The sequence below is a fragment of the Staurois parvus genome, unplaced genomic scaffold, assembly GCF_062004578.1.
Source record: "Staurois parvus isolate SC_StPar_1 unplaced genomic scaffold, SC_StPar_1.0 ptg000355l, whole genome shotgun sequence".
Taxonomy (NCBI): domain Eukaryota; kingdom Metazoa; phylum Chordata; class Amphibia; order Anura; family Ranidae; genus Staurois; species Staurois parvus.
Window position 1 is genome coordinate 658,627 of NW_028318151.1, and position 26,802 is coordinate 685,428.

The window sequence follows — 26,802 nt, forward strand, 5'->3', positions numbered from 1 at the left end:
AGCAGACATAGTCATCCATAGGGCCTGAGGCTGAAGACGATCCTCTTTAACCACTTCCAGACCGGACACTTTTACCCCCTTCCTGACCAGGCTAATTTTCAGCTTTCAGTGCTCTCACATTGTGAATGCCAGTTACTCAGGCATACGACACTGTATCCAAATGAAATTTTTATCATTTTTTTCACACAAATAGAGCTTTCATTTGGTGGTATTTAATCACCACTGGGGGTTTTATTTTTTTCTAGAAAAGTGGAAAAAGACTGAAAATTTTGAAAATAAACATGTTTTTCTTCGTTTTTGTTACTAGATTTTGCAAATAAATATACTTTCTTCATTAATTTAGGCCAAAATCCATTGTACTACCTTTGTTTGGTAGAAATAACCCAAATCAGTGTGTATTATTTAGTCTGTATTAAAGTTATAGAGTCCACAGACCACGGTATATATATTTGATATATTTGAAAATTTATCAATCCTGATGTACTGACTACCTATATAGATTCTCAGGGCCCTAAAATGGCAGGATAATACAAATACCCCCCAAATGACCCCTTTTTGGAAAGTAGACAGTCTGAGGTATTTAATGAGAGGCAAGGAGAGTTTTTTGAAGTTGTAATTTTTTGCCAATTTTTTAAGGGGAAATGATGAAAGTAAATAATTTTAATTTTTTTTTCACAAAGTTGTCATTTTAACAAGTTCTTTCTCTCACACGGCATAGGCATACTTGCAGTTACACCCCAAAACACATTCTGCTACTCTTCCTGAGTATGGTGATACCAAATGTGTGAAACTTTTTCACAGCCTAGCCACATAGAAGGGCCCCACATCCAATAAGCACCCTTAGGCGTTCTAGGGGCAAAAATTACACATCTAATTTCTTGACTGTCTATCACAGTTTTGGAGGTCCTGGAGCATCAGGACAATGGAATTACCCACAAAATGACCCCATTTTGGAAAGCAAACACCCCAGGGTATATTTTAAGAGTCATGGGGAGCCCTCTGAAGACTGCATTTTTTGCCAAAAGTTTTTGGAAAATGTGAAAAGAAAATGAAAATGTTTTTTTTTTACGCAAAGTTGTCAATCTATGATATATTTCTATTATACAACATAGGCATACTTAAAATTACACCCCAAAACACATTCTGTAACTCTTCCTGAATATGGCGATACCAAATGTGTGAGACTTTTTCACAGTCTGGCCACATAGGGGGGCTCCACATCCAATAAGCACCTTTTGGAGTTCTAGGGGAAAAAATGACACATCTGATTTCTTGACTACCTAATGCCATTTTGGAGGTCCTGGAGCAGCCGAGTCTTCTGAAGACTTAATTTTTTACACAAATTTTCAGAAAATGTGGAAATTTATCTATTTTTTTTAACGCAATGTTACTAAATTTTGCAAATAAACATAGCATAAAGCATAGTGTAGCTTCACCTACAGCCTGTTCCTAAAAGCTCAATCTACTGGTACGTGGCTGCCCACATAGCACTATGTTCACTCACCAAGAAGTTAAACAAAAGATAAACCAAAGAGTACCTGTGGTTTCAGTGCAGTTGTCTATAGAGGATGGGGGCACCAGTGTCTCGCAGGAAGGTAGCCAGTGGGATGTGCAGATGGGTCAGTACCGATGTCATGCATAGACGTGGTGAGCAAACAGGCAAAGCAGTGGTCCAGGAAGAAGACAGGAACATGGTCCATAAAAAGGCCACAGTCGATACAGACAGCAAGCAGAGACGTGATCAAAGGATTGGTCCAGGCAGAAACATAAAGCTTAGGGCCTTGGTTAGGTAAGACTGGACAAAGGGGTAGAGGCTTCGTCCCACCCAAATCTCTTCGAAGCCTCTGGTCTCCAGACCCTGATCCGGGAATTACAAAACCCAAAGAAAACAAAAAAGTTTTCTCTGCTTGGAAACACTACTCTGGATCCCCTCACATAAGTGAGACCCCTGTGTTGTCTTGAATCCCACTACTAAAGTGGGAGGGAAAAAGATCAGTCCAGGAGGCAGGCAGAAAACATGGTTGATTAACAGGCCGAGGTCAGTTCAGGCAGCAGGCAGAGGCATGGTCGATTTAACAAGCCGAGGTCAGTTCAGGCAGCAAGCAGAGGCAGAATTGATTAACAAGCTGAGGTCAGTTCAGGCAGCAGGCAGAGGCATGGTCGATTTAACAGGCTGAGGTCAGTTCAGGCAGCAGGCAGAGGCATGGTCGATTTAACAGGCTGAGGTCAGTTCAGGCAGCAGGCAGAGGCAGAATCGATTAACAGGCTGAGGTCAGTTCAGGCAGCAGGCAGAGGCATGGTCGATTAACAGGCCGAGGTCAATTCAGGCAGAAGGCAGAGGCATGGTCGATTAACAGGCCGAGGTCAGTTCAGATGGAAAGCAGGAAAATGAATACAGGCAGAAACGTGGCAGGGAAATAGCAGGTAGGAGGACAAACAGAAATATCTTCACCATACTTCACTAATAATGTAGTGCGGTATGGTAGATACGGAAGCAATCTCCTATACAGAGACCAGGCTTTGAGGGACACTGGGGACAATAGTATCGGATGTCACGTCGAATTCTATGTTTGGAGCATACACGACATTTTTTTTGAGGATGGCGGTCTGCTTGGGTAGTAGGGATGATATTGGGGAAATGTCTTTCATGCAATCTGCTCACTGCATCAGAGCGAATTTGTTCAGGTACGGGTCTTCCTTGATAGATGAGGGATGTGATAATCTCTTCCTGATATTGTAAGAAGGTGACAGGTCTTTGTGTGGACTTCTGGTAAACGATGTAGGAATTGTACAGGGCCATATGTAAAAGGTAGAAGGATACTTTTTTATACCAGTAGATTGATCTTCTGTTGGGTATGTAGGGCTGTAGCATTTGATCATTTAAATCTACTCCCCCCATGAACAGGTTGTATTCGTGTATGCATTGAGGTTTTCGGATGGTACCGCGTCTTCCTTGAATTTCCAATGAGCTGCTGTTATGGATAGATGAAAGGACATACACATCCTGTTTGTCTCGCCACTTAAGGGCCAGGATCTCTTCATTTTGCAAGCTAGCTGACTCGCCCCTGTTTAGCTTGGTGGCAACCAATTGTTGTGGAAAGCCCTTCCGATTGGGTCGAGCTGTGCCACAGGCTACAATGTCCTTGAGATAAAGGTGGCGGAAAAGGAGCAGACTTGTGTAGAAATTGTCCACGTAAAGGTGGTACCCCTGGTTGAAGAGGGGGTATACCAGGTCCCAGACAATTTTTCCACTAATCCCCATATAAGCTGGGCATTCAGGGGGCTCTAGCTGACTGTCCTTTCCTTCGTAGATACGGAACTTGTGCACGTATCCTGTGGACCTTTCGCAGAGTTTGTTCATTTTCACACCATATCTGGCCCGTTTGCTTGGAATGTACTGTTTTATGATCAGCCTCCCAGTGAAATGGATTAGGGATTCATCGACACAGATGTTTTTTTTAGGACAATATATTTCTGAAAATCTTTGGTTGAAATAATTGATCAGTGGCCGAATTTTATAAAGTTTGTCATACTCGGGGTGATCTCTGGGGGGGCACATGGAATTATCGTTGAAATGTAGAAAGTGCATTATTGTTCTATAGCGGGTCCTGGACATAGTGGTAGAAAAGAGCGGCATGTGATGAATGGGATTTGTTGACCAATAAGCATGTAATTCATTTTTTTTTGTTAGTCCCATATTAAATGCAAGGCCGAGAAACACTTTAAATTCTTCAACTGTGAGGCATTTCCACTCAAATGGACGGGCATAAAAGGAGTTGGGATTTTGGGTGATAAATTGCTGGGCAAAAAGATTGCATTGGTGCACAACTGAATTCAAAAAATCTTCAGTGAAAAATAAATGGAAAAAATCAATGGCTGTAAAATTTTGAGTTTCTACCTGAATGCCTGACTGGGCTATGAATGGGGGAATTATAGGTGCTCGTGATCCTGTAGGTAGCCACACAGGGTTTAAAAGTGCATCTGGGACAGCAGTATGGACCCTTGGTCGCTGACGTGACACCCGAGTACTAGTACTTGCACTTACACTGCTGGTACTAGCCATGTCAGAGGAAGATATTGAGCTGCTGGTGGTTGCTTGCTGGTCCTTGGAGCTCCTCATTCTTTTTGTTGGAACACCTTCTTCTGATTCAGAGAGTGAACCGCTGCTGTGTACTGGTTCATATACAGAATCTGAGTCTGACAGTGAGAGCTCTCCGTCACTCTCATCTGTCATACTCAGAATTTGAAATGCCTCCTCGCTTGAATATAATCTTTTGGCCATATTTTTGGCACTGTGATCAGGAACTACTGGAATGGCGGTGATCAGGATGATGGTGCTGGTGTACAGTGGTCTGATGTTACTGTAGTGAGGGACAGATGGCTGTCTGCGGTTGGTTTACACAAGATGCTGTTGGGCAAAGATCAGAGATACCGTGAGCTGGCAGGCAATGTTTTGTGAGTGTGTGTGTAAACTGTGTGCAAAGACTAAAAAGTACTCACAGTTTGCTGTAATGGCTCTCAGGTGATCAGGACTGGTATGGTGGTGATCAGGACCCGTGGGTTTAGCAGCGATCAGGATCCAATGATGTGGCGGCGATCAGAACCCGCTGGTATGGCGGATCAGGACCCACTAGTTTGGTGGTGATCAGGATCTGCTGGGGTGGTGATCAGGACCTGCTGGTATGGCTGTGATTGGGACCTGCAGGTGTGGCGGTGATCAAGACTTGGTGGTATGATGATCAGGATATGGTAGTGTGCAGGTGATCAAGACCTGCTGGTGTGGAGATCAGGGACACTGGGACGCTATGCAGTGATCAGGGACACAGCTGGGCCGCTGTGTGGCGATCAGGGACACTGACAATCAGGGACACTGACTATCAGGGACACTGACGATCAGGGACACTTGTGATCAGGGACGCTGACGATCAGAGACACTGACGATCAGGAACACTTGTGATCAGGGACGCTTGTGATCAGGTACACTGACGATCAGAGACACTGACAATCAGGGACACTTGTGATCAGGGACACTTGTGATCAGGGACACTGACGATCAGGGACACTTGTGATCAGGGACACTGACGATCAAGGACACTTGTGATCAGGGACACTGACAATCAGGGACACTTGTGATCAGGGACACTTGTGATCAGGGACACTGACGATCAGGGACACTTGTGATCAGAGACACTGACGATCAGGGACACTTGTGATCAGGGACACTTGTGATCAGAGACACTTGTGATCAGAGACACTTGTGATCAGGGACACTTGTGATCAGAGACACTGACGATCAGGGACACTGACGATCAGGGACACTTGTGATCAGGGACACGGACGATCAGGGACACGGACGATCAGGGACACTGGCGATCAGAGACACTGGCGATCAGGGACACTGGCGATCAGGGACACTGGCGATCAGAGACACTGGCGATCAGGGACACTGGCGATCAGAGACACTGACGATCAGGGACACTGACGATCAGGGACACTTGTGATCAGGGACACTGACGATCAGGGACACTGACGATCAGGGACACTGACGATCAGGGACACTGGTGATCAGGGACACTTGTGATCAGAGACACTTGTGATCAGAGACACTTGTGATCAGGGACACTTGTGATCAGAGACACTGACGATCAGGGACACTGACGATCAGGGACACTTGTGATCAGGGACACGGACGATCAGGGACACGGACGATCAGGGACACTGGCGATCAGAGACACTGACAATCAGGGACACTTGTGATCAGGGACACTTGTGATCAGGGACACTGACGATCAGGGACACTTGTGATCAGGGACACTGACGATCAAGGACACTTGTGATCAGGGACACTGACAATCAGGGACACTTGTGATCAGGGACACTTGTGATCAGGGACACTGACGATCAGGGACACTGACGATCAGGGACACTTGTGATCAGAGACACTGACGATCAGGGACACTTGTGATCAGGGACACTTGTGATCAGAGACACTTGTGATCAGGGACACTGACGATCAGGGACACGGACGATCAGGGACACGGACGATCAGGGACACGGACGATCAGGGACACTGGCGATCAGGGACACTGGCGATCAGGGACACTGGCGATCAGGGACACTGGCGATCAGAGACACTGGCGATCAGGGACACTGGCGATCAGAGACACTGACGATCAGGGACACTGACGATCGGGGACACTTGTGATCAGGGACACTGACGATCAGGGACACTTGTGATCAGAGACACTGACGATCAGGGACACTTGTGATCAGGGACACTTGTTATCAGGGACACTTGTGATCAGAGACACTTGTGATCAGAGACACTGACGATCAGGGACACTGACGATCAGGGACACTGACGATCAGGGACACTTGTGATCAGGGACACGGACGATCAGGGACACGGACGATCAGGGACACTGGCGATCAGAGACACTGGCGATCAGGGACACTGGCGATCAGGGACACTGGCGATCAGAGACACTGGCGATCAGGGACACTGGCGATCAGAGACACTGACGATCAGGGACACTGACGATCAGGGACACTTGTGATCAGGGACACTGACGATCAGGGACACTGGTCACTGAGAAACAGGGACACTGACGATCAGGGACACTTTTGATCAGGGACACTTGTGGTCAGGGACAGTCAAGGACACTTGTGATCAGGGACAGACAATCAGGGACACTTGTGGTCAGGGACAGACAGTCAGGGACACTTGTGATCAGGGACAGACAGTCAGGGACAATCAGGGACACTGTGATCAGGGACAATTAGGGACACTTGCGATCAGGCTTGCTCTGGCTATCCGGCTCCTTCTCTCACAGACAGAACTCCGTGTGAGGAGAAGGAGCCGGAAGCCGCACCATGCGGCTTCTGTTTACACTTATAATTGGTCACATGGTACAGGACGATTTCATTGGTCCTGTACCATGTTACCTGATCCCCTGTATCTGAGGGACCCGGCGATCTGTGGGCACGCACGTGCGCGGTCAAGGGGGCGGAAGCCGCACCATGCGGCTTCTATTTACATTTAGACTGTGTCCTTATTGGACACAGTTGGTCACATGGTACAGGACGATTTCATTGGTCCTGTACCATGTTGCCTGATCCCCTGTATCTGAGGGACCCGGCGATCTGTGGGCACGCGCGTGCGCGGTCAAGGGGGCGGAAGCCGCACCATGCGGCTTCTATTTACATTAGGACTGTGTCCTTATTGGACACAGTCGGTCACATGGTACAGGACGGTCCTGTACCACGTCAGGTGATCGCCGGTATCCGAGGGACACGGCGATCACCGGGCACGCGGGTGCGCGCTCTAGGAGCCTCGCACGAGCCTCGGATGCGGGCGGCCGTTTATAAACGGCCACCCGACCCTGCACTGCCACCGTCCGGCCGTTTATATACAACGGCCGGTCAGGAAGTGGTTAAAGCCCAATTTGAGCCTTTTGTTTTTTAATTGCTATGTAGCCCTAGAGTACTGGTACAGGTCTTCAACGACCCGACACTCCCCCTGCACATAGCCTGATAGGTTGCCACCTGTGCAATAAGTCCATCCGTTAAATTTCCTTGCTACTAAATATTCCACGGTCAACTGTTAGTGATATTATAACAAAGTGGAAGCAACTTGGAACAACAGCAACTCAGCCACGAAGTGGTAGGCCACATAAAATGACAGAGCAGGGTCAACACATGCTGAGTACACAGTGCACAGAAATTGCCAACTGTCTGCAGAGTCAGTAGCTAAAGACCTCCAAACTTTGTGTGGCCTTCATATTAGCACAACGGCAGTGCATAGAAAGCTTCATGGAATGGGTTTCCATACCTGAGCAGCTGCATCCAAGCCTTACATCACCAAGTGCAATGCAAAGCATCAGATAAAGTGGTTTAAAGCACGCCGCCACTGGACTCTAGAGCAGAGGAGACGTGTTCTCTGGAATGATGAATCACACTTCTCTGTCTGGCAATCCTTGGCGGTTGCCAAGAGAACAGTGCATGCTTGACTGCATTATGCCAAGTGTACAGTTTGGTGGAGGTGAGATTATGGTGTGGGGTTGATTTCCAGGGGTTGGGTTTGGCCCCTTAGTTCCAGTGAAGGGAACTCTTAAGGCGTCAGCATACCAACACATTTTGGACTAAGACTGGGATGCCATTAAAGTTCATGTGCGTGTAAAGGTAGGTGTCCCAAAACCTTTGGCAATATAGTGTATATATCATCAAAGAGCCACACATAATCTTTAATATATACAATGTTTGAGAAGACTACCAGAAACTGCAGAGCTAATAGAGGAAAGGAGTGTCAGAGTGTGGACATGCTACATTTTTGGCTGAGGATATGCTTGGAAAATGTATGAGTCTAGTAGAGATAAATGCTATTATCCTAATCAATGTTCCCACTACAGACTGCTGAGGTCCAAGGGCTGCACATTATATATTGAAGTGCAGCATGTGGCCCTTGGGCTGCTGGTTGAGCACCAGGGCTCTAAAGCATATTCATTCTAATAAATGAGGGGGAAAAAGTGTGCTGGTAAGTGGAGAAAACGGCCATGTTACCTGAAACATGTTAAGAAACAGAGCTTTTCTCCATAAAAGTTGACTGCTGTGAACATACTGCAGGATATTACCAGCTCCATGCTGCATTTTGGATTTTACATGAAATAAAAAAACAAAAAAAAAAACACGAAAATGTCAGGTTAAGGGTATTTCTGGCAAAACCCTGTGGTGTACAGAAAGGGGAAACCACATCCTTTATGAGTAAATCTCTTAGGAAGCATGTACACAGGTCCTATCTGACATGAAATAGAGGTCAGCAAATTATCATGGACTTAAAATGAGCGATGCACATGGCAATTTGGAGGCTGAATATGACCTGCTTTGCATTTCGTGGGATGCAATGAGGTTTGTTTATTAATGCTGGAGAGTGCAAAATCAGGCTCACTTCTGCATAGAAACCAATCAGCTTCCAGGTTTTATTGCCAAGGGTTAATTGAACAAGCTGGTGTTAGAAGCGGATTGGTTTCTATGCAGAAGTCAGCCTGATTTTGCACTCTCCAGCGTTAGTAGATAAACCCCAATATCTCCTAGATTGTAAGCTCAAAAGAGCAGGGCCCTTGAACCCCTCGTGTACTGTTTTGTTACTGTCTTGTATCATGTTCTGTCCCCCTTGCTACTGTACAGCGCTGAGCATACCCTTTGGCGCTATATAAATACTGTATAATAATAATAATAATAATGTCCTTAGGAAGTGTGTTTGAACTGAAGACCAAGCAGGTCAAAAGCGTCTTGTCAAATGTTGTATTTTCCTTTCAAATATGAATACAACTGCATTTGAATGTAAAGACCTGTGTTTGATAAGAACAATTGTTGGCATCAGCCCTTACTGTCGTTAGGATTATATAGCTCTACAGTCTGATATACACAAGATTTAAACATTTCAGCATTTCATATGTAACTTCTGTTTGCGTGTCATCACTGGCAGGTCTGAGTTATACAAAGTTGGAAAAAGTTGGCATACCCTGCCACCCTTCCAATTTAAAAAGGACTTTCTTTGTTCCCTACAGCGACTGGATGGTGCTGTACCATATTCAAGCCACCTCTCTAAAGCAAACAATTGGCTGCATATAAGGGCATTATACAAGATCTGCACATTAAAGCAGTAACGATATGGTGCTTGCACATACTTGGTCCCTCCACTGCAACACTCCAACCAGGTCCCAGATATTGCCTGTGCTAATACTTTCTGAGTGTCAATATCTGCTTTTCTACCATGACAATGCTATGGGGCTAGCAAAAATGTTGCACAGGCACTGAGCACTGCAGAGTGGGATGGACATGCCTAAGCCCCACAGCCAAGAAATGATCATTATCCATAGAAATTTGTAGGTCTCCATGGGCATAATAGAGACACCAAAACTAAAGAAAGCGGTATGCGTATATTTCTAATGGTACATGTATTTTTGTGTAGATCTTGGCTGTAGTAGCCACAAGATTTATGGGATGCACGATGCTAGCAGAGTCAAATACATCAAGAATATTTATGGTAAGATACAATACTTGAATGCATTGGCTAACAGACACAAATTTGAGAGAATAAAAACAGTTGCAGGCATGGATCATTTGCTACCTGGAAGTAATCTATGCATCTGGTTATATGGCGCTCTCTTGCCAGTTTGCAGAGCTGCCCACTGTGAAATTTAGTTTGTATCCAACTTTTCATCCTGATGACATACTTGAAAGGTAATCTGAACTAAAATGTTAATAACACCCTTGTAAAACTTTGCCACTGTTTTTAAGCGATCCTGACTCAAGACATACTGGGCTGCATTTTCCAAAGAAGTAAAGTTCATGTATACGTTTTCAAGACCTATTTACAGTCTGTTGTGCTTCTACACATTAAAAGAAATCTCTGCATGCTGCATTTTGCATTCAAACCAATTGGAATGAAATCCTTAAAAAGTAACTTCACTTTTGTTGAGAAAAAACATTTCCCTCTGGGTGATCTATTTACATTGCAAGACTTTGATCCCTACCTTTTGGTATTATGAAGAAATAGCCGTTTGCCGGTAATCAGCATTCCTCGGAGGGGACATGTACACTGATCACCAGAGCACTGATGACCAGTGTGCCTGATGATCTGTGTGGCCCCAGCAGTGCCACCTGTCAGTGTCCATCAGTGCCAGCTGTCAGTGCTCATCCATGCCACCTGCCAGTGCCCATCAGTGCCACATTTCAGTGCCCATCAGTGTCACATATCAGTGGCCATCTGAGCTGCCTTTCAGTGTCACCCATCAGTGCCACCTATCAGTGATAATGATAATGCTTGTGCCACCATGCTTCACTGTCTTCACAGTGTACTGTGGCTTGAATTCAGAGTTTGGGGGGGGGGGGTCTTTCTGCAGCCCCTAGACAGAACAATCTTGCTTTCAGCAGTCCACAATATGTTGCAAAGAATTACTTTGCTATAAGCAAGCATTTACCTGAATGACAGCGATTCATTCAGGGTTTTTTTCCTGTGCTTAGCTGTGATTTGGCCACAGCTAATCACATAACACAGATGGGCTAAGATTGGCGCAGCTTGTGCATGTGATCGCTGTGACCATTCACAGCTAGACACACTAGTATACAATGGATGGCATGAATGAAGCCATCCATTGTATACAACTGTCATGTGACCTGCTGTGATTGGTCACAGCAGGTCACATGGTACCGGCAACGGGGCCGGTAGTCAGATCTGTCATCGGCCGTGTCTGAGGTACACGGCCAGTGACAGATCGCGCCGCTGCGTGGCTCTGCAGGCGCACAAACTGCACATGCCCGAAAGGTGAGTGTTTTTGCCAACCGCCATTCAGCCATAGGCCGGGCGGGAAGAGGTTAAACAAGCCAAAAGTAGAAAGTTTGAAAACAAAGAATAGAATTATCAGGCAACAAATGTAGTTGTAAAAACATTTATTTTAATCTGATCCACAAGGCAAGCCACTAGTGGCATATATATTAGTGAACTGCTTTCCACATTGGGTATAAAAAGTTCTAAAAAAAAAAAAAAAAATGAAAACTGACAAAAAACAGTTAAATTATCTAAAGAAGTCTAACTGCAATACAATCTAGTAGTAAGGCAAAGCATTTGAATTGAAATTTAAAGTGGCAAAACCGGTACATTGGAAACATTTTTAGCATCATAATGGAGGTATTAAAATGTAAGCTTTAAAAAAAAAAAAAAAAAAAACACACATGGCCATATAATTGAGAATAAAATGTGTAAATGTACCAAAGTTTATAAAATGCTATTTTGCAAGCTACATAGGAACTGTAGTTATTTCTGTTTTATAAGTTCATAGATGGAGCAAAACCATCTCGCTTATGCACAAATATACTACATTTTCTTGGAGTACCAGATGTTTTTGTTTTATATATTTTGAACGGAATGAACATAGTTAAGCTATTCTCAAATTACATTTAAAAGAGGCAAATTTATTCACAAAGATGATTTCTGTCTAGGACACATCTCTGAAATAACATGTAAAGAATCCATTCTGCCAAAATTCAATTCACTCATTAGGACAACTTCTTCAGTCTTCACCCTCAACAAAGTAAATTTAAAGCTTGTCTATTTAGAATATACTTTTCACCCAAGATTCACACAACTGTCATACTGGATTTGCACAATTTTCCAACTGAATCTAATTTGAAAAAAGTGTGAATCTTGGGTGAAAAGTTGTGTGAAAAAATATAAAGAGACCCTTTGTGTTGTAGCTTGCCCCTTGGTACAAGTGTCTTCCTTTAAATGTGGTCAGATACACTAGCATTGATAAACTGATTTGTTTTATTTCACTGGCAGAAGTTTCCATATTGATATGTTATTACAGGGTCATGGATGGGAATGATATTATAAAAAAGCTTTAGGGATGATTACAGACATGTATGATACCATAATTTGATAGTATTGTCTATTAAAAAAAAACAAACTTTCTGTGGGAATTTCAGGTTTAGAATTTAGATTTAGCAGTTACACTGAGCTTAATTTTACATTGTAGTATAATACTGAGGTTAAGGTCAATTAGAATACTGAAATACCCATCAGCTGGTATAGTCTCTTTCCAGGAGTCACCTGCAGCCCTCTTGTCCTTCATGTCTTTGAAGTGGGTCTAGATGAAGCAAAAACACTGACTTCAGTAATATGTAATCAGGCCTCTGCCTCACAAGAGTTGTGACAAACCAGAGGCACTTGGGGGAACTGCTCTGGCTGACAGGTAGGTATTTCAGCCTTCTAACCTGAGTTTTAGACTTGAAGGCAGCAGCTGGGGAGAAGAGGACCTAGTCAAATAAAAGTACCCTCATCAATCCATCCCGCCCTTGCTACTCTCTACTGCAGTGTCCACCCTGGAAAGAGCTCCAGTGTTGAATCTTACCTGGGTGGATAATCTCACAGCCTTTCCGGGTGAAAGTTTCTAGGCTTGATGGTTGGCTGCACACAATGTTTCCCCATGCCTTTATGTTCTCCCAAATGGAGCAACAGATAGAGGGCTCCAACACAGCGGGGAAGCTGGCAGGGAATGCATCCTCCTATTGCCACAGCATTAGAACTGTCATATTCTTAAGTGATTAACAGTTCATATGTTATTAATAGTTCTCTTCACAATGTCTCTTGTGAATGTAACAATTGTACACACAACATCAAAATAAACATTCATTTTCTTACAACAGATGCAACGGGAGCAAGATGTGTGTTTATGTATTAGGGCAATATAAGAGGTTTCACATTTTGAATAGATGGATGTTGTTTTTTATGCCTGTATATTTAAGTGTTGTCACGCTGTAAAATGCAACATTCAAAAGTGAGTGAAAAGGGTTTAATAAGTAAAGAGCACAGATTATTGTGAATATATTCTTTTCCACACCTCTCTGACCACGAACATGAATACTCTGCTCAGCGTTCCCCATTATGTGACAGCTTCACCATACCGGGGTCTGAAGGCATCTGGATAGTGTCTGCATCTTTCACTAGTTTCTATGGGCAATTTCAGCCAGCCAATTAATGCAACAAATGAAAACAATTTTTATTCTTCAGAATTACATAATAAAGGTTTAGCAGAACTCATTTATGATTCATTAAAAAGTAGATGAAGTTACTTTTAGATCATTGAATCAAGTGCAACAAATGATATTAGTATAAAAGGTTCTAATTCACATTAAGTTTTGCTGCATTTGTGGGTGACAAACTTTACAACGGCATAAGTTGGTTATAGACAGAACCATTTTCTTCCCTGCAACCAGTGTTGATGGGGGAATCCCTCCTGCAGAGCCATTGTGTCCTCCCGGCGAGGGAGAACACAGTGATTAGCTAGAATATCAGCTAGCAATAATCGCATGTAAAATCTGACAGGTTGGTTGTACCCAAGTTGATCAATCAACTTGAGTACATTCAGCCTGCCCATACATGGTTTAAATTTCAGCTGGTCCCTGCTGAACCGGCCAAGATTCAAACCGTCTATGGCTGGCTTTACACAAACAGTTTGTAACTGGGTTGACACTGCGGTGTTCACAGTGGGTTTTCCACTTTCTGCAAAAAAATTGTAGAAATGGCAGAGGGCATAGTCTACCAGCTAATCTATACCAGCTCTAGACTTAGCAGGTTTGTCAAGAAGGAACTACTTTGAGTTTTCATTTGTTAACCTCTTCATGCCAACAGTGCGCAAATATGCAACCTCTTGACTGCTGGGCTTTGACGCCGTGTAGTCCCATATTTGTGTAACATTTGTAAGCAAACATGTGCTGAGAGTGTGCACCTTTTGCTCGCTCCCAGCACGTGTCGGCGTCCCGCGGAAAGGTCCCGATCTCTTCATGCGATCGGTACCTTTCCAATCATGTGACTGCCGTGACAGCCAATCACAGCAGTCACATGACCCTAAATCCCGCCCCATCTCCCAGCATCAAAAACCCCTTAAAGGGCCAGGAGGCACCAGCATGAAGGGGTTAAAGAAGGAAACGAGTGCTCAAATAGTATTGTAAGTAAATGTCAACCACAAATCTGTAGGGGGCAATGCCCTATTGAGATTTGGTTTCCTCAAGATGCTTGCTATGGTAGGGTATTCCTAGGTCATATTTCACAAGCCAAAGTTTGTCTGAATAACAATATTACTCTTTTGTGGTCTCATTTTCAATTAAAAAAAATAAATAAATTTGTGAATGTTCAAGAGTGCCATTTCTTTTAAAAAGGAATATAGCAAGCAATTTACTTTTACACAGAAAACTCTCTTTAAAAAAAAGTTTCAGCATTTTGCAAATACATTATAGAAAATCAGTTTTTCTGGTATTGGTCTGGTTGAATTATACCTTACAGACTTAAAGCAGAGTTCCACTCAACCTATCAAAAAATAAAAAAGTCAGCAGCTACAAAAACTGTAGCTGCTTTTAAAAAAACAGCCACTTACCTGTCCCTCGGTCCCATGGTGTGTCACCCGCAGCTCGTTTCACCGGCAGTCCTGTATTCCAACTGGGTAACCACTGCACATGCGCGAATAGCGCTGCACTTCATGAATGGTTCTGTCATGTGTCCCAAAAGACTACAGGGAGGAAGGAAAATGGGAGGGTACCTGTCCAATTCGGGTACCCGCTCCGACCCCCTCCCCCAAAAAGGTGCCAATCCTTAATAGGGAGCAGTCCTTAAAGCGGAACTTCCACTTTTGGGTGGAGCTCCGCTTTAAGATACATTTTATATTTGGTTGTTTAAGATAAATTAATAGCACTGACAAATTTACTATAAGTAAAGTCAAATCCAAAACAATTGCACAGTTCTCATTAGCTGTGCAATGACTCTGGCTTCAGAATACCACTTAGTGGAAATAGTTATTCTAACAAGGCTTTATCCATATTATGCACCACTGAAGGGCTAAATAGCAGTGGTCAATTTGACAGGCACAAGGGGCCTCACTAGAGGTCCAAAAGATTGCCTATGGTCAGCATCTGGAATACTATAGAAGAGGTTCAGAGACTGAGAACATTCTGAAGATATGCTACAGTACAGGAGATAGTTAAAGCAGAACTTCACTCTCAAATCAACATTGACTATTTGTAATCATTATGCTGCTATCATTAGTAAAAAAAAAAAAAGATAAGGGAAGTGTGTCATATTTACTTGTTTTAAACTTTTTTTTTTTGTTTCCATGCCTAGGCAAATTACATCATACATCCCAGGAGTCTTCAGGAGCAGGGGAAGGCTTTTTCTCAGTGAAGCACACCTTCCTGCCTCAGCTATGGGCAGATGAATTTCAGGAAGTAAATGCTTTATGAATCATCTGCCCTTAATCAAAATGGCCAAGGCCAGAAAAGCTAGGGGTTGTTTTTCAAAGTGATCTCAGCCAAATAAAGCATGGAGACATGGTTTTATGGGTGAGTTTGCTTTGAATATTAAATATTAAAATAATATTTTAAGTTTGTGTTGCTCAGGTGCAGTGTAGCTCCGCTTTAAAGACAGCAAGCATATTGAATGTGTAAGAGTAAGGATTGTCAGTATTTACAGTCTTCAGAACACCTTTACAGCCCACATTCTTGCTCCCAATGGCCCAAATAAAAATTCCTGCCCTGCAGCCCCAAGGTACCCAAGACATGAATATATACACTACAAGGCTGGCTTTTTTTTCTTCTGTTACTAGTACTTAGACCATGCAGACCACTGGATCTGGAGAGAGACAAGAGTCAAACTCAACAGATAAAGATATTGGTTGCTGATCGCAGTGACAACTGCCAAATTAGAGAATGTGTACACTACAATGGGAGCATTATGACTCTCAAACATTTATGTCAACAGCCCCATGACGACTTACTGTCCTTGTCATGTCAACACACCATAACCACTACACGAAAAAAACAATGCACTACAAAACACAGAATAGAAGCAATGTCTTGGAAACTATCACTGGCTGCTATATTTTACTATAGTTTTTTAAATGTATTCAGGTGGTTAATATTCCTTACTGTCTGGGTCTGTTGGTGGCACAGTCATCACTATGGTGCCCAGGGATAAGGGACTACTAAAGAATATTCGTAACTACCCCTGCATACTCCTAAACAGAGAACATCCAACCGATAAATGGCTTCAACAGGTATGTTCTTAGCAATGTCTCTGTGATTTAAATCCAATAATATAAAGTCCAGTGTCTCAATAACGAAAAAATATATAAAATTAAAAATTAAAAAATAAAGATAAAAATAAAAATAAAATAAAAAGAAATGAAAAAATGTCTATTTCTTGCAGTGTTGATTGTTGTGAAGAACCTCAAAGAAAAAGAAACTCACAATAGTGCATTACCATAATACCACAAAAAAAAAAAAAAAAAAAAAAAAAATATATAATAAAATTTATGAATATATATATATATATATATATATATATATATAAAACACATGCACACACAAATGTGTATCAAACAATTGTGCAACCTTTAAGTGAAAAATTATATATTTAACACTTGTGAGAACCTTCCAAAAGAGAAAGGTAATAAAACACTTGTGCTCATAAATAATAAAATCATGAAGTGATCTACTAAGTGAGATTCCTCCCCACACGTGACACTTCTAGTGAGTAAGGCCAATATACCCTTACCAACAGTAGATGAAACTCACGCCTTTTGTATATATATATAACTGGAAATCCTCCAAAGAAGCTTTATCCTCCTCTCCTCCTTCGCTTCCTGTTAGGATGATCTTACCATGCCTTCCACATCCATAGGTTTATAAAATATAACGTACCTCCATGTATGTTTCAAGTTTTAATGAATCCACTTGTATAAGGAGTTGAAAACATAGGCATATAAATAGTATAATCAATTTTGGACAAGCCCCACTGAGTGGGGATTACCAGGCAGTTCCCACAGTTCCCATGCAGTCCACTCTCAAGTGTCCAGTGATTCCTCAACAAAGATGGCCGCTGCGACACTTCCGGTTCCTGCTCCTTGCGTATGACGTCACTTCCTCTTGACGCGTTTCGTCACATCCGGGACTTAGTCATAAGAGAGATAGACGTCCTGACACCTGGCCACAATAAATACTGCTCCTCCACTAATTGACGATACTCCGATCGCCATATTGGAAAAGGGAAACATCGCCCTTACTAAACTGCACAGCCGCACAGCTTACTCCCAGGAAATAAACTCCCTGTACATACAAGAGCCAGGAACGTATCTAGTGGGATCTCACAGCCACACATCCTCCTAACAGGAAATGGGCTCCCTATACACATAAGAACTGGGAACATATCTAATGGAATCGCATACATTATAGGGGCTGTTTTCATACTCTAGATACAAAAATTATATTAATATATATATTAATTACACAGTAAATAAAATAATAAGTTAAAACCTGAATAAAACAATTAATTAATAACCCTTACTTTCTATATGCCCTAGCAGACATTTATTGTATTATATATCTAATGATAGCTACTCCCCTAGCACCACCTGCTGGTCATAATAAATATTGCTATTTTATAATATCCTACCAAATTACACATACAGTTGATTTTAAGTATCAATTAATTCTTATTTAATCTAAAATAGTTAATACAGCTAGAAGAATATTTATTTCAAGATATTTATATGATTAAGATAAATAAAATTGTAACAAAGACATTTATTAAAATTTAAAATTATTAAAAATTAGAAATAAAACAATTAAGGTCTAAATCCACATTTAATCCTCTAGGTCTAAGTGTTCTTAATTGGAATATCCAAAATGTTTCATTTTGCGATAAAATTTTAATTTTATCACTCCCTCTCCAGTGAGCTTCTATGGAATCAATCCCACAGAATTTCAGGGTTCCTGGATCACAATTATGGATATCCCTAAAATGTCTGGAAAGGCAGTGGTCTTTTTTACCTTTTTTAATATTGTTCACGTGTTCGCTCAATCTTTTATGAAGGGGTCTTGACGTTCTGCCCACATATTGTAAGTGGCATGGACATTCTAATACGTATGTAACAAATGTCGACTTGCAGGAAATAAACTTCTTAATTTCAAAGCTCTTTCCTGTATTCTGGGAAGTAAATTCTTTAATCGATCTGTTACGAATACCTGTTATTTTACATATGGAACATTTTTTACAGGGGTAAAAACCTTTAAGATCACACATGTTCAACTTCTTTTTCATGGGGGGAGAGATGACATTTTTTACTAAAATATCCCTTAGATTGTTCGTTCTCTTATAAATAAAAGTAGGCTTCTCCGGTATTATCTGGCCCAAGATTCTATCCTTTTTTATGATTGGCCAGTGTTTTTTAATGATAGATTCAATCTCTTTATATTGGCAATTATATCTCGATATAAACGCATAATCCACCCTTTTATTTCTCTCTTTTATTTGTTTAGATTGGTACCTCACTCACCTCACTCACTTTACCTATATCATTTTCACATTATATTTATAAGTTTTAAACACTAGGGAGTGTGATTTTGAAGTGAATATGGATATATTTAATTATATTGGTTCCAGACAAATTAATTTAGAAGAAGTATTTTCCACAACACATACGGTGTTGGATGATAATGTAGAACACATGTTTAAAAAAATTGGATATAATATGGAGAAAAAGATTCAAATTTGGTGGGATATGGTGACTTTAGAAAAATATTTAGGAGAGGATATTGTACCCAGACGCCTAAGATGGGACATAGGTCCCAATGACGGCCTTACTGATGAGGATTCAAACAAAGAGTGGATGGAATTTTTTCACAAATGTGAAAGACAATTTTTGAATATGTTGATGGAAAGGAAAAAAAGAAAGTTAATATTGGTAGAATCCCAATTAAATGAACTTAAGAATAAAATAGAAGGGTTCAAAGATCATAAAGATTTTAATAGCTTATCTAAAAAATTGCATGAACAATTGGATAAAAAAGATTTGGAGGTGAAAAAAAGGAAACATAGAAAATATATTAGAGATACAGGAGATTATAAAAATAATAATATTTATAAATGGCAGGATATAGTATCCCAAACTTGCAAATCAGAAAATTCCACACCGGCCAATTCACCTATAAAAATTACCCATCCCTCCAATGTTAAGAAAAATGAGGGAAAGGTTGTACATACAGCTCCGAATCCACAAAAAAGACAATCCAACTCCCCATGGCAAAATAAGGGGAGAGGAAACGGAGGTCCTAGGAATTCTTATAATAATCAATTCCCGATCCCTGTTTATAATAGATTCCAACCTTTAGAGGATTGGGGTCATCCCCAGCAATATGGGGGTAACCCAAGGAGGGGAAATTTTTTTCCAAGGGGTCACAGAGGAAGACCGCCGGGTCCATATCCACCAGCCCCCTTCTATCAGCCGGGATGGGGGAGGGGGACTCCGGAGTACCCATCAGAACAATACAGAGGGGAAATAGAAAGAATAGTACCCCCAGAAAGGGTGGAACAAGCAAGCCCAGAAGGGCAAGCAAAGGAACAAAGAGACAACAAGAGGAAAAGGAAGGAAGTATAGGTGAAGGCATTTATAACATTAGTTCTGCAACTCTTACTATAGATGAGATAAAAGTTTTAGATAAAGGTTTAAAATTCGCGCCAAAGGCAAAATTTGATAGATTTGGTACATATGTAGATATCAACAAATATATGAGAAAATTAAATATTAAAAAATATTTTGCCTCTTTACCGGGTCCAAACAAAAATGCGAATAAAAATAGTCCTAATGATATGTATGTACACAGTGGTTTAAGAAACTATTCCACATTTAATCCTACTAATAACAAAAATCAATATATGGAGGTTTTTAAAAATATGGTTATTGATGATATAACAGAGGTGGAAAGGAAAAAATATCAGGAAGATAAAGCTTTCCAATTAGGATTGAAATCCTTAAAAGAAAAGAAAAATATTGTTATCAGACCAGCAGATAAGGGAGGGGGGGTGGTGGTTCTAGATAGATCTGCATATGAAAAAGAAATGGAACACATGTTAAATGATCAAGAAACGTATAGTAAAATTAAAAGCAATCCAGTCAAACTATATAAAAAAACGCTCCATAGCTTAGTGAAGGAAGCAGAAAAGAATGGCATTCTAACAGAGAAAGAAGGCAGATATTTGATTCCTAGTCACTGTAAAACTCCTATTATTTATTATTTACCTAAAATTCATAAAAATTTGACCAATCCCCCGGGTAGACCAATAATCAATGGGATTGGTTCTCTACATTCAAGAACGGGAGAATACATTGATTTTTATTTGCAGCCGATAGTGACACAAATGCCTTCATATTTAAAGGACAGTAGTGATGTCATTAATTTAGTAAATAAAATGAAAATTACTAAGGAAACTCTGCTAGTTACTATTGATGTCAACGCTCTATACACAAATATCAGACATAATGATGGCATGAAAGCCATAAAATGGGCCTTAAAAAACTTCTCTGACCTACATATTAAGCAGAGAAAGTTTATTATTCAGCTACTGGAATTCTGTTTAGACAAAAACTATTTTTGGTATAATGGAGAATTTTTTATACAAAAAAAAGGGGTTGCAATGGGCGCAAAGTTTGCGCCCAGCTTTGCCAATATATTTTTAGCTAAATGGGAGGAGAAGGACATTTTTAAAAATAGAAGGAAGGAACTCATACTGTGGAAACGCTATATTGATGATATTTTGATGATGTGGGAAGGTTCCTTACAATCATTAAAAGAATTCTTTTTAACCTTGGAGAATAATGAATATAATTTAGGCTTTTCGTTTACGGTGGATTTTAAGTCAATTAATTTTTTAGATCTTAATATTTTTAAAGATAATGACTCTCTTTTTACTAAAACATATTTCAAGGATACAGACAGGAATGGCTTCATACCAACGAATAGCTGTCACCACCCTATCTGGATTAATGGTATACCCAAAAGCCAGTTTGTTAGAATTATGCGTAATTGCTCTAGACTGAAGGATTATATAGAACAATCAGAGCTAATTAAGGACAGGTTTGTCCAAAAAGGATATGATCCCACGAAGTTGGAAAAAATTAGGTATGAAATTAGCAAAAATTATATTGGCGATCAGAAAGTGAGGTACCAATCTAAACAAATAAAAGAGAGAAATAAAAGGGTGGATTATGCGTTTATATCGAGATATAATTGCCAATATAAAGAGATTGAATCTATCATTAAAAAACACTGGCCAATCATAAAAAAGGATAGAATCTTGGGCCAGATAATACCGGAGAAGCCTACTTTTATTTATAAGAGAACGAACAATCTAAGGGATATTTTAGTAAAAAATGTCATCTCTCCCCCCATGAAAAAGAAGTTGAACATGTGTGATCTTAAAGGTTTTTACCCCTGTAAAAAATGTTCCATATGTAAAATAACAGGTATTCGTAACAGATCGATTAAAGAATTTACTTCCCAGAATACAGGAAAGAGCTTTGAAATTAAGAAGTTTATTTCCTGCAAGTCGACATTTGTTACATACGTATTAGAATGTCCATGCCACTTACAATATGTGGGCAGAACGTCAAGACCCCTTCATAAAAGATTGAGCGAACACGTGAACAATATTAAAAAAGGTAAAAAAGACCACTGCCTTTCCAGACATTTTAGGGATATCCATAATTGTGATCCAGGAACCCTGAAATTCTGTGGGATTGATTCCATAGAAGCTCACTGGAGAGGGAGTGATAAAATTAAAATTTTATCGCAAAATGAAACATTTTGGATATTCCAATTAAGAACACTTAGACCTAGAGGATTAAATGTGGATTTAGACCTTAATTGTTTTATTTCTAATTTTTAATAATTTTAAATTTTAATAAATGTCTTTGTTACAATTTTATTTATCTTAATCATATAAATATCTTGAAATAAATATTCTTCTAGCTGTATTAACTATTTTAGATTAAATAAGAATTAATTGATACTTAAAATCAACTGTATGTGTAATTTGGTAGGATATTATAAAATAGCAATATTTATTATGACCAGCAGGTGGTGCTAGGGGAGTAGCTATCATTAGATATATAATACAATAAATGTCTGCTAGGGCATATAGAAAGTAAGGGTTATTAATTAATTGTTTTATTCAGGTTTTAACTTATTATTTTATTTACTGTGTAATTAATATATATATTAATATAATTTTTGTATCTAGAGTATGAAAACAGCCCCTATAATGTATGCGATTCCATTAGATATGTTCCCAGTTCTTATGTGTATAGGGAGCCCATTTCCTGTTAGGAGGATGTGTGGCTGTGAGATCCCACTAGATACGTTCCTGGCTCTTGTATGTACAGGGAGTTTATTTCCTGGGAGTAAGCTGTGCGGCTGTGCAGTTTAGTAAGGGCGATGTTTCCCTTTTCCAATATGGCGATCGGAGTATCGTCAATTAGTGGAGGAGCAGTATTTATTGTGGCCAGGTGTCAGGACGTCTATCTCTCTTATGACTAAGTCCCGGATGTGACGAAACGCGTCAAGAGGAAGTGACGTCATACGCAAGGAGCAGGAACCGGAAGTGTCGCAGCGGCCATCTTTGTTGAGGAATCACTGGACACTTGAGAGTGGACTGCATGGGAACTGTGGGAACTGCCTGGTAATCCCCACTCAGTGGGGCTTGTCCAAAATTGATTATACTATTTATATGCCTATGTTTTCAACTCCTTATACAAGTGGATTCATTAAAACTTGAAACATACATGGAGGTACGTTATATTTTATAAACCTATGGATGTGGAAGGCATGGTAAGATCATCCTAACAGGAAGCGAAGGAGGAGAGGAGGATAAAGCTTCTTTGGAGGATTTCCAGTTATATATATATACAAAAGGCGTGAGTTTCATCTACTGTTGGTAAGGGTATATTGGCCTTACTCACTAGAAGTGTCACGTGTGGGGAGGAATCTCACTTAGTAGATCACTTCATGATTTTATTATTTATGAGCACAAGTGTTTTATTACCTTTCTCTTTTGGAAGGTTCTCACAAGTGTTAAATATATAATTTTTCACTTAAAGGTTGCACAATTGTTTGATACACATTTGTGTGTGCATGTGTTTTATATATATATATATATATATATATATATATATTCATAAATTTTATTATATATTTTTTTTTTTTTTTTTTTTTTTTGTGGTATTATGGTAATGCACTATTGTGAGTTTCTTTTTCTTTGAGGTTCTTCACAACAATCAACACTGCAAGAAATAGACATTTTTTCATTTCTTTTTATTTTATTTTTATTTTTATCTTTATTTTTTAATTTTTAATTTTATATATTTTTTCGTTATTGAGACACTGGACTTTATATTATTGGATTTAAATCACAGAGACACTGGATTTATGATTTTGTAGAAAGTATATGGGGAATATTTTGTTGTCACATATATAGTAGATTTATTGAAAGAGGGTAGATTCCTGTTTGGATCTATTGATTTGAGTTTAAGCTTTCAGGGGGTTGAAAGTTTTTTTTTTCCAATTTGGAATTGGTGTAGGAGCAAGGGTGGTTTTGGTTTTACATTATACCTATATCATTTTCACATTATATTTATATGTTCTTAGCAATGATAATAGTAGGTTCATAAGGCTGATCTGCATAAACACAAAAGTGTAAAGTTACAACTAAGTTTTTCTACGGAGGTACTACAATCTCAAGTGTAAATACCTCAGTGGATTGTAAAACCAGATATTGTAGTACCTCAGTGGAAAAACATTAGTTGTAACTTTACACTTTTGTGTTTATGCACATCTTCTTTACGGACCTATTATTATTGTGCACTAATTTATATGGTGGATCATAAGTATTCACATATTTAATGATTAAGCACTGAATTTACTTTTTTTTATTTTTGGAGGGTAATTTTGTATATCTATATCCATTGCACACAGCTTGATATGTGGTTAGCGCCGACTTCACTGCATTGTACTATGATCTTAGCATGTACCTTTTTAAGGGCTATAGGTATTTCCCACTTAAAAAATAAAGTCTGTGTTCGCAACCTCCCCCCATATGGAGTGCTGACAGTAGAAATGCCCTTTAAACTGTCAATATTTGTAAAACAATGAAAATACATTTAGCTTATTAAAATGAAATCCACCTTTAAATTAAGTTTTTTCCAAATCACTGTGAAAATTATGTTTGTACACATTCTTTAAGCTTTTTCTGTTGGTAAAAATGAAGGCAGACAGACACAGCAATAAAAACAGGAAAAAAATGACATCAATAACAAAATGTGTGACTGACACACACACACACACACACACACACACACACACACACACACACTCTTATGCCTCACAGAACGATGCAGTCATTGAGGTCACAGTAACCTGGAAAGCTGTCAAACGTATTGTGCCCTGAACAAAGTACACCGAACACAGTTTTAATTTTCAAGGATACATGAATGCAGATTTGTCCAGTTTGCATAGAATTACAGAATTCATAAATCCAAGCAATTAGGACTTCAGAATTGTGTGATTCTTAAAGAACACAAAGAATCAGCATGCACATATTTAAAAGTCTAGGCTGGAGAAAGAAAAGATTTGTTTTGTAGAATGATTAGAATGATTAACTAATTTCTAGTATGCTATGTTTTTTGACCCTAAGCATACCCAGAATGACACTGCGCTCCACCCATAGTGATATCACATGAACAATGCTGCAAGGGCACATACCCTAGCTATACTTTCCCAAGGTCACACACCTCAGGGATAGAGACAGCAGGCTGGGCTTTGCACAGATACAGTTATTCTTTCTGTAATTCCCGAAACAACGGCATCTTTGAAAGCAGGTCTTCTCACCTGGAAGTACTAGAAAAAAACGAATTTACCATAGCTGCCTACATAGGCTTTAATGATCCGGCAGATGGATAAAGCAAGATCCAAGTGCCCAAAGATCTTCCTAATGAAAAACCAAGCAACAATCATTTTGAGAGTGCAATGCTGACATCTAGAGCACTGGGATAAAAATCTAACCAGGTCAATCAATTCTTTAACCAAAAAAAGCTCAGAAAGTGTGATATCTGTAGATATCTGTAGTGACTGGCAGCACCTACAGACAAACAATCCCCAATGTCTCAAAGTACCTTTACTGTTAAATAATTACATCAAATAGAATGTAAATAAAAAGAAAATGTGATGCCCTTTACTTGCATTCTCAATTTCCCTTAAAAAACAAAGCTGTAAACTGTTGTAGTTGTTGACCAATGTCTAGTAGATATTCGCACTAGCGTTTTCTAATAGCACAGTCCCCTAATCACACGCATGTTTAGTATAACTACTTGCCAAGAATTAATAAACAGATAACTGGATCTCGTTTCTAAATCTGTGTTGCTAGATCATTCCTGTGCAAGTGAGTACTGAGAATACAGAGTTGAGATTTCTAGTACAAATTTGTGATTTAACCTGCCAACCTAGCACCATTGTTTTTCTAGATGCCAAGACATTAGTCTCACATCCAAAATATTCTAAGATTTCCATGTTGATGATGATGGCAGTACACTGCAATATCTACCATACTAAAAAGGAAAAAAAAATTAAGGTGCAATCAAAAGCAAGCTATATTTTCAGGCTACAGGATTTTCTGATATAAAAGTTAATGGACATATCTTTTTTTAATAGCAAATGCATTGAAGAACAGTAATTAAAGCTTGATAAATATATATTAATTTTATACACGATTAGGTTAGCCTATATATAGATAGGAGTCTGCCTATGAATATAAAGGCAAAGTACAACAAACTACTGTGCTCGAGCTTTGCCTGCTGCCACAAAGTTGATTTAGTCAAACTAGGCACAATGTGACATTGCAGGTTAAAGGGGTGGCATGTTCAACTGTATACATCTTCCACAAACATGAAGTAACCTCTTGATTGTACTGCAAAGGTGGTATTTCCATTGAAGGCATTTTTTTTGCACGGTTTCTGTGTTTTCTTCTAAACAAGAAAACAACTGTTTGTGCCATGTTGTTTGGTCTACTTTTCAGATCTACAAAACATTAACAGAAAAAGCTTTATGTCTTGCTGCTTGTTTTCAAAGTATTCTTGGTGGGAGTCGCTGCTTGTACATTCCTGCAAGAGCTTTGGCTGCGCTGAAAATCATCTGTCTACGGGACATGCCTGTGAAAACCACATGCCAATCAGTCCTACTGACTTGTGGTAGACTTCTCTCCAGTACCTCGCCCACCGTCACAGAAAGGCCAGACCACCTGAGGTTGTAGTCCTGTGGGGTAAGATTTTGGGCCTATAAAAAATGACAAAAATATAGATCAGTCAGCTATAGAGATTCTTCTGAGACAGTGTGAGAATTTTCAACTAGTTTCTAAAACATTGTTTT

At 39.9% G+C, this 26,802-nt stretch overlaps 1 protein-coding gene across 1 annotated transcript in view; it reads right to left on the bottom strand.

Moving 5' to 3' along the window:
• Positions 1 to 24,835: 24,835 nt before the first annotated feature.
• The window catches only part of PRRC1 (proline rich coiled-coil 1), a 45,228-nt gene continuing 43,261 nt past the window's right edge, over positions 24,836 to 26,802 (bottom strand). Inside the window, exon 9 of the mRNA XM_089684762.1 lies at positions 24,836 to 26,709. Within this exon, the coding sequence (XP_089540888.1) occupies positions 26,500 to 26,709 (210 nt within the window). The 3' untranslated portion in view covers positions 24,836 to 26,499. The remainder of the gene's footprint in view (positions 26,710 to 26,802) is intronic.